This window comes from Lactuca virosa, chromosome 8 (assembly GCF_052849685.1).
Source record: "Lactuca virosa cultivar CGN04683 chromosome 8, Lactuca_virosa_CGN04683_v6, whole genome shotgun sequence".
In the NCBI taxonomy this organism is placed as follows: domain Eukaryota; kingdom Viridiplantae; phylum Streptophyta; class Magnoliopsida; order Asterales; family Asteraceae; genus Lactuca; species Lactuca virosa.
The window spans coordinates 230186071-230201544 of record NC_136433.1 but is presented as its reverse complement, the minus strand read 5'-3'; the positions used below and the strand labels follow the sequence as shown (position 1 = coordinate 230201544).

Below are 15474 nucleotides of genomic sequence, written 5' to 3'. Positions count from 1 at the left end.
TCCGAAGCAAATAAAGAGTATGCTCAAATGGAGGTGGAGCTTCCTACTTCACCTACCACTAATCAGAGTACAAATCAGCATCAAGATTCTTCTTCGTCGGATGAGCATGTTGTTGGTGAAGATTCAACACCTTCACAACCACAAGCTACTACTCCAAGCATTGCAAGAGATAGACCGAGAAGACAGATTATTCCTCCGAAGAGGTATGCTGAATCTGATTTGGTTGCCTATGCTTTTATTGTTGCTGATAATATTGAGTATGCAACGGAGCCTGCGAATTATGACGAGGCTATCAAATCTGAAGACTCAAATGATTGGATGCTCGCTATGCAAAATGAGATGGAATCCTTGCAGCGAAACAGTACTTGGAATTTAGTTCCTATTCCGAAAAGGAAGAGACCAGTTAAATGCAAGTGGGTCTATAAGCTCAAGGAACCTGTCAACCCAAATGATAAACCAAGATACAAAGCTCGGTTAGTAGCTAAAGGCTACAGTCAGATTCCTGGTATTGATTACACTGACATTTATTCCCCAGTTGTCAAACATACTTCCATTCGTGTATTGTTGGGGTTGGTTGCTTCTAACGATTTTGAGTTAGAACAACTTGATGTCACTACAGCTTTCCTAAATGGTGAGCTTGAGGAAGAGATTTTTATGCAACAACCTGAAGGTTTTGTAGTTCCTGGAAAGGAGAACTACGTATGCAAGTTGAACAAATCTCTTTATGGCCTCAAGCAGTCTCCTAGACAATGGTACAAGAGGTTCGATTCTTTCATGACCAGTCACAAATTCAGCAGGTGCACCTATGATAGCTGCGTTTATTTCAAGAAAGGTGACAATGGTTCAAAGATCTACTTACTCTTGTACGTGGATGACATGTTGATTGCAGCAAAAGATATGAAGGAGATTCAGAAGTTAAAAGACCAGTTGAAAGCTAAATTTGAAATGAAGGACTTAGGAGCTGCCAAAAAGATTTTAGGTATGGAAATTGTTCGTGACAGGAAGTCTAGGATCTTGCATCTTTCTAAGAAAAGTTATATTGAGAAAGTCCTAAGACGCTTCAATATGCACGAAGCAAAGTCTGTCAACACACCTTTTGCAGCTCATTTCAAGCTATCATCCGCTTTGAGTCCTACTAATGAGACTGATATGGCTTACATGGCACGTGTTCCATACTCTAGTGCTGTTGGATCTTTAATGTATGCTATGATCTGCACACGCCCTGATTTGGCTTATGTTGTTAGCATGGTTAGTAGATACATGGCGAACCCGGGGAAAGAACACTGGAAAGCAGTACAGTGGATTTTTCGTTATTTACGAGGTACGTCTTCCATGTGTTTACATTTTGGCAAATCTAACACTGGGGTGTTCGGATATGTTGATTCAGATTATGGAAAAGATTTGGATAAACGAAGATCAATTACAGGGTATGTGTTTACACTAAATGGTTGTGCTGTTAGTTGCACACGCCCTGATTTGGCTTTTGCATTTTCTATTGTACGGTTGTTTTGTATTTCGTTCTCTTCTATGTAGCTTTTCTTATTTTCATATTCATTTCTTTCTTTTGTGATAAACATAGAAAATATAAATAAAAATGAAGTATTATATGGCATTTAGGAATCGTTAGTTATTGATAAAAAATGTCCCAACTATTAAGAAGTTTTTAGTTTATTTATGAAATTATGGAAGGTTTGATTATAAAGACAGTTTAGATGCAATTATCTCAATGATTCCAACCACAATTATTTAAATCCCATTAATAGTGTCGTTTGTTGTGGCTTTTCTGTTTTGGACTTCCAATTTAACGGTTGATGTTGTGTAGTTGTTCTTTGGCTTTCGATCAATTGTTACAATCTTTATCTACTAATCAATACAATAAAAATTTGTTCTCAAGAACAACATGATTTCTTTCTTTAATAATAATATATTAACAATTACAATGTACAAAAGGAACTATATATAAAACGGTCATATATGGGCCAAAACACAGCATGATAAATACACATAACATAAATACACGAAATTCCTTTTCTTTTTATTATAAATTCGTAAATGTTAATAGTTTTCTTAAAAATAACATGTGTGGTTTCATAGCTACTTCCATCTAGCCAATAAATTGCATAGCTCTCAAAACGACTTCATCACTACTTCCATATGCAACTTAGCACCCACAAAAATATTTCAAGTGATTCTCAAGGAAAGTTGGTGTTTTGATTGGCACGACTTGGATTTGACTCCGGTCTCACATCTATCCGGCCCGCAGATTCGCATTCCCTGATTTATGATGTCCTTCATTGTGGGTGTTATTCGTATTATCAAATCATTTAGAGACTTTGGATTATCTGGAATTTTGCACTTGAATCTGCTACCAACTTATGGTAAACTTTGTTATTTTGTCAAAAGTATTTATTGTTCACTGGACCCTTCGTTTGATCAAAAAAGAATTCATACGTTTCAACATGTTTTTCATGGGTGAGTGTTTTGTTCAACATTTCCTATACTCGGAGAAGCATATGCATATACGAAAAGACATTCAAGCTCACAATTTTTCCAATACATAATATATATATATATATATATATATATATATATATATATATATATAATTGCATCCTTACTAATATTTAATTTTTTGGATACATTTTGTAATTTACATATTTCATTGTAATAAAATAACCGTAAATACACTTAATTTACAATAATTACTCTTGATGTTCCACAATTATGCAGTGGGGTAGGAAGCCATCATGGCAATGCCACAAAGGCCTTCTTGCGCATCAACATCTCTTTGCATCATTATGTACCCCTCTTGACCCCAACTTGTTCCCCAAGAGTTCTTCACCAGCCAATATTTAGTTCCGTCAGCACTCGCTCCATAACCAACCGCAGTAACACCATGGTCTAGTTCAGTACCACATTCTCCTGTAAACACCCCGCTAGAGTAGAATTGGAAGTCGGACCCACTAGCATCAATGGCCACAGAAATAGGCTGACTAGCTACAGCTTTCAAAAGTGCACTTTCGCTATTAGCAGGAACATCTTCATGACCCGTAATCGCTGCAGCATGGTTAGATTCCTCGTTGCTGTTGCAGGTGCCATCGACTCCTTTGTACGGGTAGTTGCTCTCTGTAGTAAGGCCTTTATTGTTTAGGATGAAATCAAAGGCATCGTCCATAAGACCCCCCTCACATCCCTGATCCTGACCACTGGTGTCGCAGTCCACGAGCTCTTGTTCGGATAGAGAGACCAATTTACCTGTTTTCAGTTGGGTTATTCCTTCCATAGCTGCCACAGCTGAAAACGTCCAGCAACACCCTACAAACATATATGATGCGATATCGAGTTTAAATATGGTCTTGTTAACAAACATAACTTAATTAGTACTTGGACTACGTCTCAAGTTTGAAATTCCCATAGTAGTTTTTGCTTACCACATTGGCCTTGGTCTTTAACAGGTGTTACTGCGCCTTTCTTTCTCCAGTCCATTGATGATGGAACTGCTGTCACATTTTCATACCTGAAAGCAGAGGTCGATGGGGAACATTCGTGTGCCTTGAATCGGTTCCTTGTGCTCGTGAACTCTTGGTTTGTAAGGTCTGCAAACTCATTGACTGCTAGTTTGTAAGCTTTGTTCATGAGACTGTTGGATGACTCTATGTACTGAACATTCTCTTCAAAAATCTTTGAACGTTGTTCTTTCTCATCAGCATCCTTGTACACGCGTCCATAATGAGCCATCCATTGTTCGTGGCTCTCATAGCTTGAAGTTTCAGGGAGCAGCCGAGATGTAGTGTGCGAAAGCAAAGTAGCAGAGAAGAAGATTAATACCAAAAAAGTCAGGGCTGTCCGGTTTGTTGATGTCATAGTTCTGGTAGATATAAGAAAAAATGGTTGTGAATGATGATTTGGAATAATTTGTGTGCCCACAGGTCGGCTTTATATAGAAACACACGGTTTCGTCATTGTTTGGGAAACGAAATATTTTTATCACCGTTCGTGGAAGCTAAGATGTTCAGTTGATATAAGTATTAATCAATACAAGGAAACCACACATGTTACGTTGTTTAGATTTATGATTGATGCCACTAATTTACTTGGATTTTTCTTTTGGACTATACTCCTAATGACTAAAATTGTTGTGTACTGATTTGTTTTCTTAACATAGGCGTAGGTAGGTTATGTAAAAGCTTACAGAACATAGCTTGGCCATTATTTTGGAATGTAGTTGTGTCCTATATGAAGGAAATTCTCCAAGGGTCTGATACTTACAACATATTTTTTATTTCTAACTTTTTTTTATTGTATGGCTTTTAGATGTTCAAAATGCAGATATGCATGCCTTTATTCTATTCGTTTCCATCTTGGTTTATTTTAACTTTACCCACACTTTCAATGCATTTGAAGAATACTAGGCAATAAAGGAGTTTGGTTGGTTGTACGCAATATCAATCTCATCACTACATAAATTGCAATTGCATGGAGCTTGTTATATATAATATATATTGATCCCTTCAACAAGACTTGCAGTATCCCCAAAACGATCAAGAAATATAATATTTCAGAATTTTAATTTCGCCCGAATGCATGAATGCTTCTTAACGGCCACTTTTCAGAATCAATGAATGATGTCCGATGTCTGAATTTTCCACTGTAGTCGGCTGTCACGACGTGATACTCCAATATTACTCATTTGACAAAACCTCCCCACAAAAGAGAATTAAAACGAATAGTGTGCACCAACAATGATCTTGTGCGAACTGACCCCTTCCAAGCTCATTTGCCACAATATTAGTTTAGGAAACTTGTCCACACGCCCGCCAAATTAAAATGGTGATGAAAAAAGCAAGTTTACTATGTTAATAAAGGGAAATCGTGAAAATATGTTTGAAAATGTACAAATGTGCTAAAGGGAAATCATGGAAAATCAAACGAAAAAATACATTTAAAAACTCTTCATTTAGCCATTTTTGTAATTTTAATCATAATAAATTTTCGTCAATTATTTACAATGTTAAATGTTACTTTTGATTTTATGTTATTATTATCTATTATTATTGTTTGCTAATTTAAAATCTTTTTCATCGGAAAATTTTCTCAGAATGTGGACTTATTCAACCCCCTTGTTTGTATGTGGGTGAAGAACTAAAGTTCTCTTAGTGGAAATATGTGTCCTTCACCTTTTATAAGCTTTATTACCATATTCTTGTTTCAACTCCCATCTGGTGAGAGGTATGTTAAAACCAAAGTCTCTATACCATTTCATTAGGAGTCGCCTCATGAAACAAACAAACATGATAGTTATTCTTTATATATACAATAAACCTAGGTTTTCCGATAAACGAAGGGGGCTAAGGGTGACCAATAATTAAAGTGTTATGTCGATCACTGTTTTGGTACTAGACTCCTCAGCTTTTAACTTCTCCTTCGTCTGCTAGACTTTAATGTTAAAACCATGATTGATTATGAGTGATCCGGATGGAAATCACGTTAATTTCTAAATTTATTCATCCGATGTTGTCGTAATAACAACATTGAGTAGGTTTCAAAGAAAGTGAGAAGAAAAGAAGGATGTTGAATGGTACTGGCAATGTAGTCATTTTTATGGCAACACAAATCTTTAACGGCATACATGAGGAAAATCTACTACACGACCATCGAATCAATTTATTCTAAGAGAAATGTAACCGACATGCTTTAGGTGTAATAGTCATTGTTAGTCCGGTCTCGAATAGAGGTAGTATACAATTATTTGAATTCCCTTAACATTTCAAGAAAGAAGGTCTTACATTTCTCGAAAATCTACATGGCAGTCGTATTCGGTTTAGGATCAGCTATAAAATATAGTTGTTAGATTATACCGTAGATCGAAAGTCTCACGATCAAGTCGATTTTTCTGCTCTCACAATCGTAATGTGTTGTAGAAGTTTACGAGAAGTTTCGTCAATATGATACAAATAACACAGAACCCAATATTATGTGTGTAAAATAGTTCTTCTCAGGAATCATAGTTCAGACTAACAAGGTTGAGAAAAATGTTGAGGAGGTGTCGATCATGGTTGCCGGAAAAGGTTAAAAATAAAGATTTACGATTGTTGATGCCAAGAAGGATGTAAGGGGAAAGAGATCAAAATTAGGAGAGACGAATTGACTTTGATACGATTAGAGGCGATCCAAAACCCCAGTATCCATGAAATTATTTTGTTGAATCTAATGCCAGAGTTCCAGAAATGTTTTGCATTTTCTATTGTGCGGTTGTTTTGTATTTCGTTCTCTTCTATGTAGCTTTTCTTATTTTCATATTCATTTCTTTCTTTTGTGATAAACATAGAAAATATAAATAAAAATGAAGTATTATATGGCATTTAGGAATCGTTAGTTATTGATAAAAAATGTCCCGACTATTAAGAAGTTTTTAGTTTATTTATGAAATTATGGAAGGTTTGATTATAAAGACAGTTTAGATGCAATTATCTCAATGATTCCAACCACAATTATTTAAATCCCATTAATAGTGTCGTTTGTTGTGGCTTTTCTGTTTTGGACTTCCAATTTAACGGTTGATGTTGTGTAGTTGTTCTTTGGCTTTCGATCAATTGTTACAATCTTTATCTACTAATCAATACAATAAAAATTTGTTCTCAAGAACAACATGATTTCTTTCTTTAATAATAATATATTAACAATTACAATGTACAAAAGGAACTATATATAAAACGGTCATATATGGGCCAAAACACAGCATGATAAATACACATAACATAAATACACGAAATTCCTTTTCTTTTTATTATAAATTCGTAAATGTTAATAGTTTTCTTAAAAATAACATGTGTGGTTTCATAGCTACTTCCATCTAGCCAATAAATTGCATAGCTCTCAAAACGACTTCATCACTACTTCCATATGCAACTTAGCACCCACAAAAATATTTCAAGGAATTCTCAAGGAAAGTTGGTGTTTTGATTGGCACGACTTGGATTTCACTCGGGTCTCACATCTATCCGGCCCGCAGATTCGCATTCCCTGATTTATGATGTCCTTCATTGTGGGTGTTATTCGTATTATCAACATTTAGAGACATTGGATTATTAGGAATTTTGCACTTGAATCTGCTACCAGCTTATGGTAAACTTTGTTATTTTGTCAAAAGTATTTATTTTTCATTGGACCCTTCGTTTGATCAAAAAAGAATTCACACGTTTCAACATGTTTTTCATGGGTGAATGTTTTGTTCAACATTTCCTATACTCGGAGAAACATATGCATATACGAAAAGACATTCAAGCTCACAATTTTTCCGATACATAATATATATATATATATATATATATATATATATATATATATATATATATATATATATATATATATATATATATAATTGCATCCTTACTAATATTTAATTTTTTGGATACATTTTGTAATTTACATATTTCATTGTAATAAAATAACCGTAAATACACTTAGTTTACAATAATTACTCTTGATGTTCCACAATTATGCAGTGGGGTAGGAAGCCATCATGGCAATGCCACAAAGGCCTTCTTGCGCATCAACATCTCTTTGCATCATTATGTACCCCTCTTGACCCCAACTTGTTCCCCAAGAGTTCTTCACCAGCCAATATTTAGTTCCGTCAGCACTCGCTCCATAACCAACCGCAGTAACACCATGGTCTAGTTCAGTACCACATTCTCCTGTAAACACCCCGCTAGAGTAGAATTGGAAGTCGGACCCACTAGCATCAATGGCCACAGAAATAGGCTGACTAGCTACAGCTTTCAAAAGTGCACTTTCGCTATTAGCAGGAACATCTTCATGACCCGTAATCGCTGCAGCATGGTTAGATTCCTCGTTGCTGTTGCAGGTGCCATCGACGCCTTTGTACGGGTAGTTGCTCTCTGTAGTAAGGCCTTTATTGTTTAGGATGAAATCAAAGGCATCGTCCATAAGACCCCCCTCACATCCCTGATCCTGACCACCGGTGTCGCAGTCCACGAGCTCTTGTTCGGATAGAGAGACCAATTTACCTGTTTTCAGTTGGGTTATTCCTTCCATAGCTGCCACAGCTGAAAACGCCCAGCAACACCCTACAAACATATATGATGCGATATCGAGTTTAAATATGGTCTTGTTAACAAACATAACTTAATTAGTACTTGGACTACGTCTCAAGTTTGAAATTCCCATAGTAGTTTTTGCTTACCACATTGGCCTTGGTCTTTAACAGGTGTTACTGCGCCTTTCTTTCTCCAGTCCATTGATGATGGAACTGCTGTCACATTTTCATACCTGAAAGCAGAGGTCAATGGGGAACATTCGTGTGCCTTGAATCGGTTCCTTGTGCTCGTGAACTCTTGGTTTGTAAGGTCTGCAAACTCATTGACTGCTAGTTTGTAAGCTTTGTTCATGAGACTGTTGGATGACTCTATGTACTGAACATTCTCTTGAAAAATCTTTGAACGTTGTTCTTTCTCATCAGCATCCTTGTACACGCGTCCATAACGAGCCATCCATTGTTCGTGGCTCTCATAGCTTGAAGTTTCAGGGAGCAGCCGAGATGTAGTGTGCGAAAGCAAAGTAGCAGAGAAGAAGATTAATACCAAAAAAGTCAGGGCTGTCCGGTTTGTTGATGTCATAGTTCTGGTAGATATAAGAAAAAATGGCTGTGAATGATGATTTGGAATAATTTGTGTGCCCACAGGTCGGCTTTATATAGAAACACACGGTTTCGTCATTGTTTGGGAAACGAAATATTTTTATCACCGTTCGTGGAAGATAAGATATTCAGTTGATATAAGTATTAATCAATACAAGGAAAACACACATGTTACGTTGTTTAGATTTATGATTGATGCCACTAATTTACTTGGATTTTTCTTTTGGACTATACTCCTAATGACTAAAATTGTTGTGTACTGATTTGTTTTCTTAACATAGGCGTAGGTAGGTTATGTAAAAGCTTACAGAACATAGCTTGGCCATTATTTTGGAATGTAGTTGTGTCCTATATGAAGGAAATTCTCCAAGGGTCTGATACTTACAACATATTTTTTATTTCTAACTTTTTTTTATTGTATGGCTTTTAGATGTTCAAAATGCAGATATGCATGCCTTTATTCTATTCGTTTCCATCTTGGTTTATTTTAACTTTACCCACACTTTCAATGCATTTGAAGAATACTAGGCAATAAAGGAGTTTGGTTGGTTGTACGCAATATCAATCTCATCACTACATAAATTGCAATTGCAAGGAGCTTGTTATATATAATATATATTGATCCCTTCAACAAGACTTGCAGTATCCCCAAAACGATCAAGAAATATAATATTTCAGAATTTTAATTTCGCCCGAATGCATGAATGCTTCTTAACGGCCACTTTTCAGAATCAATGAATGATGTCCGATGTCTGAATTTTCCACTGAAGTCGGCTGTCACGACGTGATACTCCAATATTACTCATTTGACAAAACCTCCCCACAAAAGAGAATTAAAACGAATAGTGTGCACCAACAATGATCTTGTGCGAACTGACCCCTTCCAAGCTCATTTGCCACAATATTAGTGTAGGAAACTTGTCCACACGCCCGCCAAATTAAAATGGTGATGAAAAAAGCAAGTTTACTATGTTAATAAAGGGAAATCGTGAAAATATGTTTGAAAATGTACAAATGTGCTAAAGGGAAATCATGGAAAATCAAACGAAAAAATACATTTAAAAACTCTTCATTTAGCCATTTTTGTAATTTTAATCATAATAAATTTTCGTCAATTATTTACAATGTTAAATGTTACTTTTGATTTTATGTTATTATTATCTATTATTATTGTTTGCTAATTTAAAATCTTTTTCATCGGAAAATTTTCTCAGAATGTGGACTTATTCAACCCCCTTGTTTGTATGTGGGTGAAGAACTAAAGTTCTCTTAGTGGAAATATGTGTCCTTCACCTTTTATAAGCTTTATTACCATATTCTTTTTTCAACTCCCATCTGGTGAGAGGTTTGTTAAAACCAAAGTCTCTATACCATTTCATTAGGAGTCGCCTCATGAAACAAACAAACATGATAGTTATTCTTTATATATACAATAAACCTAGGTTTTCCGATAAACGAAGGGGGCTAAGGGTGACCAATAATTAAAGTGTTATGTCGATCACCGTTTTGGTACTAGACTCCTCAGCTTTGAACTTCTCCTTCGTCTGCTAGACTTTAATGTTAAAACCATGATTGATTATGAGTGATCCGGATGGAAATCACGTTAATTTCTAAATTTATTCATCCGATGTTGTCGTAATAACAACATTGAGTAGGTTTCAAAGAAAGTGAGAAGAAAAGAAGGATGTTGAATGGTACTGGCAATGTAGTCATTTTTATGGCAACACAAATCTTTAACGGCATACATGAGGAAAATCTACTACACGACCATCGAATCAATTTATTCTAAGAGAAATGTAACCGACATGCTTTAGGTGTAATAGTCATTGTTAGTCCGGTCTCGAATAGAGGTAGTATACAACTATTTGAATTCCCTTAACATTTCAAGAAAGAAGGTCTTAGATTTCTCGAAAATCTACATGGCAGTCGTATTCGGTTTAGGATCAGCTATAAAATATAGTTGTTAGATTATACCGTAGATCGAAAGTCTCACGATCAAGTCGATTTTTCTGCTCTCACAATCGTAATGTGTTGTAGAAGTTTACGAGAAGTTTCGTCAATATGATACAAATAACACAGAACCCAATATTATGTGTGTAAAATAGTTCTTCTCAGGAATCATAGTTCAGACTAACAAGGTTGAGAAAAATGTTGAGGAGGTGTCGATCATGGTTGCCGGAAAAGGTTAAAAATAAAGATTTACGATTGTTGATGCCAAGAAGGATGTAAGGGGAAAGAGATCAAAATTAGGAGAGACGAATTGACTTTGATACGATTAGAGGCGATCCAAAACCCCAGTATGCATGAAATTATTTTGTTGAATCTAATGCCAGAGTTCCAGAAATGTTTTGCATTTTCTATTGTACGGTTGTTTTGTATTTCGTTCTCTTCTATGTAGCTTTTCTTATTTTCATATTCATTTCTTTCTTTTGTGATAAACATAGAAAATATAAATAAAAATGAAGTATTATATGGCATTTAGGAATCGTTAGTTATTGATAAAAAATGTCCCGACTATTAAGAAGTTTTTAGTTTATTTATGAAATTATGGAAGGTTTGATTATAAAGACAGTTTAGATGCAATTATCTCAATGATTCCAACCACAATTATTTAAATCCCATTAATAGTGTCGTTTGTTGTGGCTTTTCTGTTTTGGACTTCCAATTTAACGGTTGATGTTGTGTAGTTGTTCTTTGGCTTTCGATCAATTGTTACAATCTTTATCTACTAATCAATACAATAAAAATTTGTTCTCAAGAACAACATGATTTCTTTCTTTAATAATAATATATTAACAATTACAATGTACAAAAGGAACTATATATAAAACGGTCATATATGGGCCAAAACACAGCATGATAAATACACATAACATAAATACACGAAAGTCCTTTTCTTTTTATTATAAATTCGTAAATGTTAATAGTTTTCTTAAAAATAACATGTGTGGTTTCATAGCTACTTCCATCTAGCCAATAAATTGCATAGCTCTCAAAACGACTTCATCACTACTTCCATATGCAACTTAGCACCCACAAAAATATTTCAAGGAATTCTCAAGGAAAGTTGGTGTTTTGATTGGCACGACTTGGATTTGACTCCGGTCTCACATCTATCTGGCCCGCAGATTCGCATTCCCGGATTTATGATGTCCTTCATTGTGGGTGTTATTCGTATTATCAAATCATTTAGAGACATTGGATTATTTGGAATTTTGCACTTGAATCTGCTACCAACTTATGGTAAACTTTGTTATTTTGTCAAAAGTATTTATTGTTCATTGGACCCTTCGTTTGATCAAAAAAGAATTCACACGTTTCAACATGTTTTTCATGGTTGAGTGTTTTGTTCAACATTTCCTATACTCGGAGAAACATATGCATATACGAAAAGACATTCAAGCTCACAATTTTTCCAATACATAATATATATATATATATATATATATATATATATATATATATATATATATATATATATATATATATATATATATATATATATATATATATATATAATTGCATCCTTACTAATATTTAATTTTTTGGATACATTTTGTAATTTACATATTTCATTGTAATAAAATAACCGTAAATACACTTAATTTACAATAATTACTCTTGATGTTCCACAATTATGCAGTGGGGTAGGAAGCCATCATGGCAATGCCACAAAGGCCTTCTTGCGCATCAACATCTCTTTGCATCATTATGTACCCCTCTTGACCCCAACTTGTTCCCCAAGAGTTCTTCACCAGCCAATATTTAGTTCCGTCAGCACTCGCTCCATAACCAACCGCAGTAACACCATGGTCTAGTTCAGTACCACATTCTCCTGTAAACACCCCGCTAGAGTAGAATTGGAAGTCGGACCCACTAGCATCAATGGCCACAGAAATAGGCTGACTAGCTACAGCTTTCAAAAGTGCACTTTCGCTATTAGCAGGAACATCTTCATGACCCGTAATCGCTGCAGCATGGTTAGATTCCTCGTTGCTGTTGCAGGTGCCATCGACTCCTTTGTACGGGTAGTTGCTCTCTGTAGTAAGGCCTTTATTGTTTAGGATGAAATCAAAGGCATCGTCCATAAGACCCCCCTCACATCCCTGATCCTGACCACCGGTGTCGCAGTCCACGAGCTCTTGTTCGGATAGAGAGACCAATTTACCTGTTTTCAGTTGGGTTATTCCTTCCATAGCTGCCACAGCTGAAAACGCCCAGCAACACCCTACAAACATATATGATGCGATATCGAGTTTAAATATGGTCTTGTTAACAAACATAACTTAATTAGTACTTGGACTACGTCTCAAGTTTGAAATTCCCATCGTAGTTTTTGCTTACCACATTGGCCTTGGTCTTTAACAGGTGTTACTGCGCCTTTCTTTCTCCAGTCCATTGATGATGGAACTGCTGTCACATTTTCATACCTGAAAGCAGAGGTCGATGGGGAACATTCGTGTGCCTTGAATCGGTTCCTTGTGCTCGTGAACTCTTGGTTTGTAAGGTCTGCAAACTCATTGACTGCTAGTTTGTAAGCTTTGTTCATGAGACTGTTGGATGACTCTATGTACTGAACATTCTCTTGAAAAATCTTTGAACGTTGTTCTTTCTCATCAGCATCCTTGTACACGCGTCCATAACGAGCCATCCATTGTTCGTGGCTCTCATAGCTTGAAGTTTCAGGGAGCAGCCGAGATGTAGTGTGCGAAAGCAAAGTAGCAGAGAAGAAGATTAATACCAAAAAAGTCAGGGCTGTCCGGTTTGTTGATGTCATAGTTCTGGTAGATATAAGAAAAAATGGTTGTGAATGATGATTTGGAATAATTTGTGTGCCCACAGGTCGGCTTTATATAGAAACACACGGTTTCGTCATTGTTTGGGAAACGAAATATTTTTATCACCGTTCGTGGAAGGTAAGATGTTCAGTTGATATAAGTATTAATCAATACAAGGAAAACTCACATGTTACGTTGTTTAGATTTATGATTGATGCCACTAATTTACTTGGATTTTTCTTTTGGACTATACTCCTAATGACTAAAATTGTTGTGTACTGATTTGTTTTCTTAACATAGGCGTAGGTAGGTTATGTAAAAGCTTACAGAACATAGCTTGGCCATTATTTTGGAATGTAGTTGTGTTCTATATGAAGGAAATTCTCCAAGGGTCTGATACTTACAATATATTTTTTATTTCTAACTTTTTTTTATTGTATGGCTTTTAGATGTTCAAAATGCAGATATGCATGCCTTTATTCTATTCGTTTCCATCTTGGTTTATTTTAACTTTACCCACACTTTCAATGCATTTGAAGAATACTAGGCAATAAAGGAGTTTGGTTGGTTGTACGCAATATCAATCTCATCACTACATAAATTGCAATTGCAAGGAGCTTGTTATATATAAATATATATTGATCCCTTCAACAAGACTTGCAGTATCCCCAAAACGATCAAGAAATATAATATTTCAGAATTTTAATTTCGCCCGAATGCATGAATGCTTCTTAACGGCCACTTTTCAGAATCAATGAATGATGTCCGATGTCTGAATTTTCCACTGAAGTCGGCTGTCACGACGTGATACTCCAATATTACTCATTTGACAAAACCTCCCCACAAAAGAGAATTAAAACGAATAGTGTGCACCAACAATGATCTTGTGCGAACTCACCCCTTCCAAGCTCATTTGCCACAATATTAGTGTAGGAAACTTGTCCACACGCCCGCCAAATTAAAATGGTGATGAAAAAAGCAAGTTTACTATGTTAATAAAGGGAAATCGTGAAAATATGTTTGAAAAGGTACAAATGTGCTAAAGGGAAATCATGGAAAATCAAACGAAAAAATACATTTAAAAACTGTTCATTTAGCCATTTTTGTAATTTTAATCATAATAATTTTTCGTCAATTATTTACAATGTTAAATGTTACTTTTGATTTTATGTTATTATTATCTATTATTAGTGTTTGCTAATTTAAAATCTTTTTCATCGGAAAATTTTCTCAGAATGTGGACTTATTCAACCCCCTTGTTTGTATGTGGGTGAAGAACTAAAGTTCTCTTAGTGGAAATATGTGTCCTTCACCTTTTATAAGCTTTATTACCATATTCTTTTTTCAACTCCCATCTGGTGAGAGGTATGTTAAAACCAAAGTCTCTATACCATTTCATTAGGAGTCGCCTCATGAAACAAACAAACATGATAGTTATTCTTTATATATACAATAAACCTAGGTTTTCCGATAAACGAAGGGGGCTAAGGGTGACCAATAATTAAAGTGTTATGTCGATCACCGTTTTGGTACTAGACTCCTTAGCTTTGAACTTCTCCTTCGTCTGCCAGACTTTATTGTTAAAACCATGATTGATTATGAGTGATCCGGATGGAAATCATGTTAATTTCTAAACTTATTCATCCGATGTTGTCGTAATAACAACATTGAGTAGGTTTCAAAGAAAGTGAGAAGAAAAGAAGGATGTTGAATGGTACTGGCAATGTAGTCATTTTTATGGCAACACAAATCTTTAACGGCATACATGAGGAAAATCTACTACACGACCATCGAATCAATTTATTCTAAGAGAAATGTAACCGACATGCTTTAGGTGTAATAGTCATTGTTAGTCCGGTCTCGAATAGAGGTAGTATACAACTATTTGAATTCCCTTAACATTTCAAGAAAGAAGGTCTTAGATTTCTCGAAAATCTACATGGCAGTCGTATTCGGTTTAGGATCATCTATAAAATATAGTTGTTAGATTATACCGTAGATCGAAAGTCTCACGATCAACTCGATTTTTCTGCTCTC

At 35.4% G+C, this 15474-nt stretch overlaps 3 protein-coding genes across 3 annotated transcripts; all 3 read right to left on the bottom strand.

Annotated features, from left to right (window-relative positions):
• Positions 1-2722: 2722 nt before the first annotated feature.
• Positions 2723-3864, bottom strand: LOC145132208 (senescence-specific cysteine protease SAG39-like). Its single transcript, XM_079066921.1, has 2 exons — positions 3432-3864; positions 2723-3315 (listed from the first exon to the last, which is right to left on the bottom strand). Exons 1-2 carry the CDS (start codon positions 3862-3864, stop codon positions 2723-2725), a joined length of 1026 nt encoding a protein of 341 aa, XP_078923047.1.
• Positions 3865-7497: 3633 nt separating this feature from the next.
• Positions 7498-8639, bottom strand: LOC145132187 (senescence-specific cysteine protease SAG39-like). The gene is made up of 2 exons (XM_079066887.1): positions 8207-8639; positions 7498-8090 (listed from the first exon to the last, which is right to left on the bottom strand). Exons 1-2 carry the CDS (start codon positions 8637-8639, stop codon positions 7498-7500), a joined length of 1026 nt encoding a protein of 341 aa, XP_078923013.1.
• Positions 8640-12294: 3655 nt separating this feature from the next.
• Positions 12295-13436, bottom strand: LOC145132152 (senescence-specific cysteine protease SAG39-like). Its single transcript, XM_079066846.1, has 2 exons — positions 13004-13436; positions 12295-12887 (listed from the first exon to the last, which is right to left on the bottom strand). The coding sequence occupies exons 1-2, from the start codon at positions 13434-13436 to the stop codon at positions 12295-12297; spliced, it is 1026 nt and encodes a 341-aa protein (XP_078922972.1).
• Between the last annotated feature and the right edge of the window lie 2038 nt (positions 13437-15474).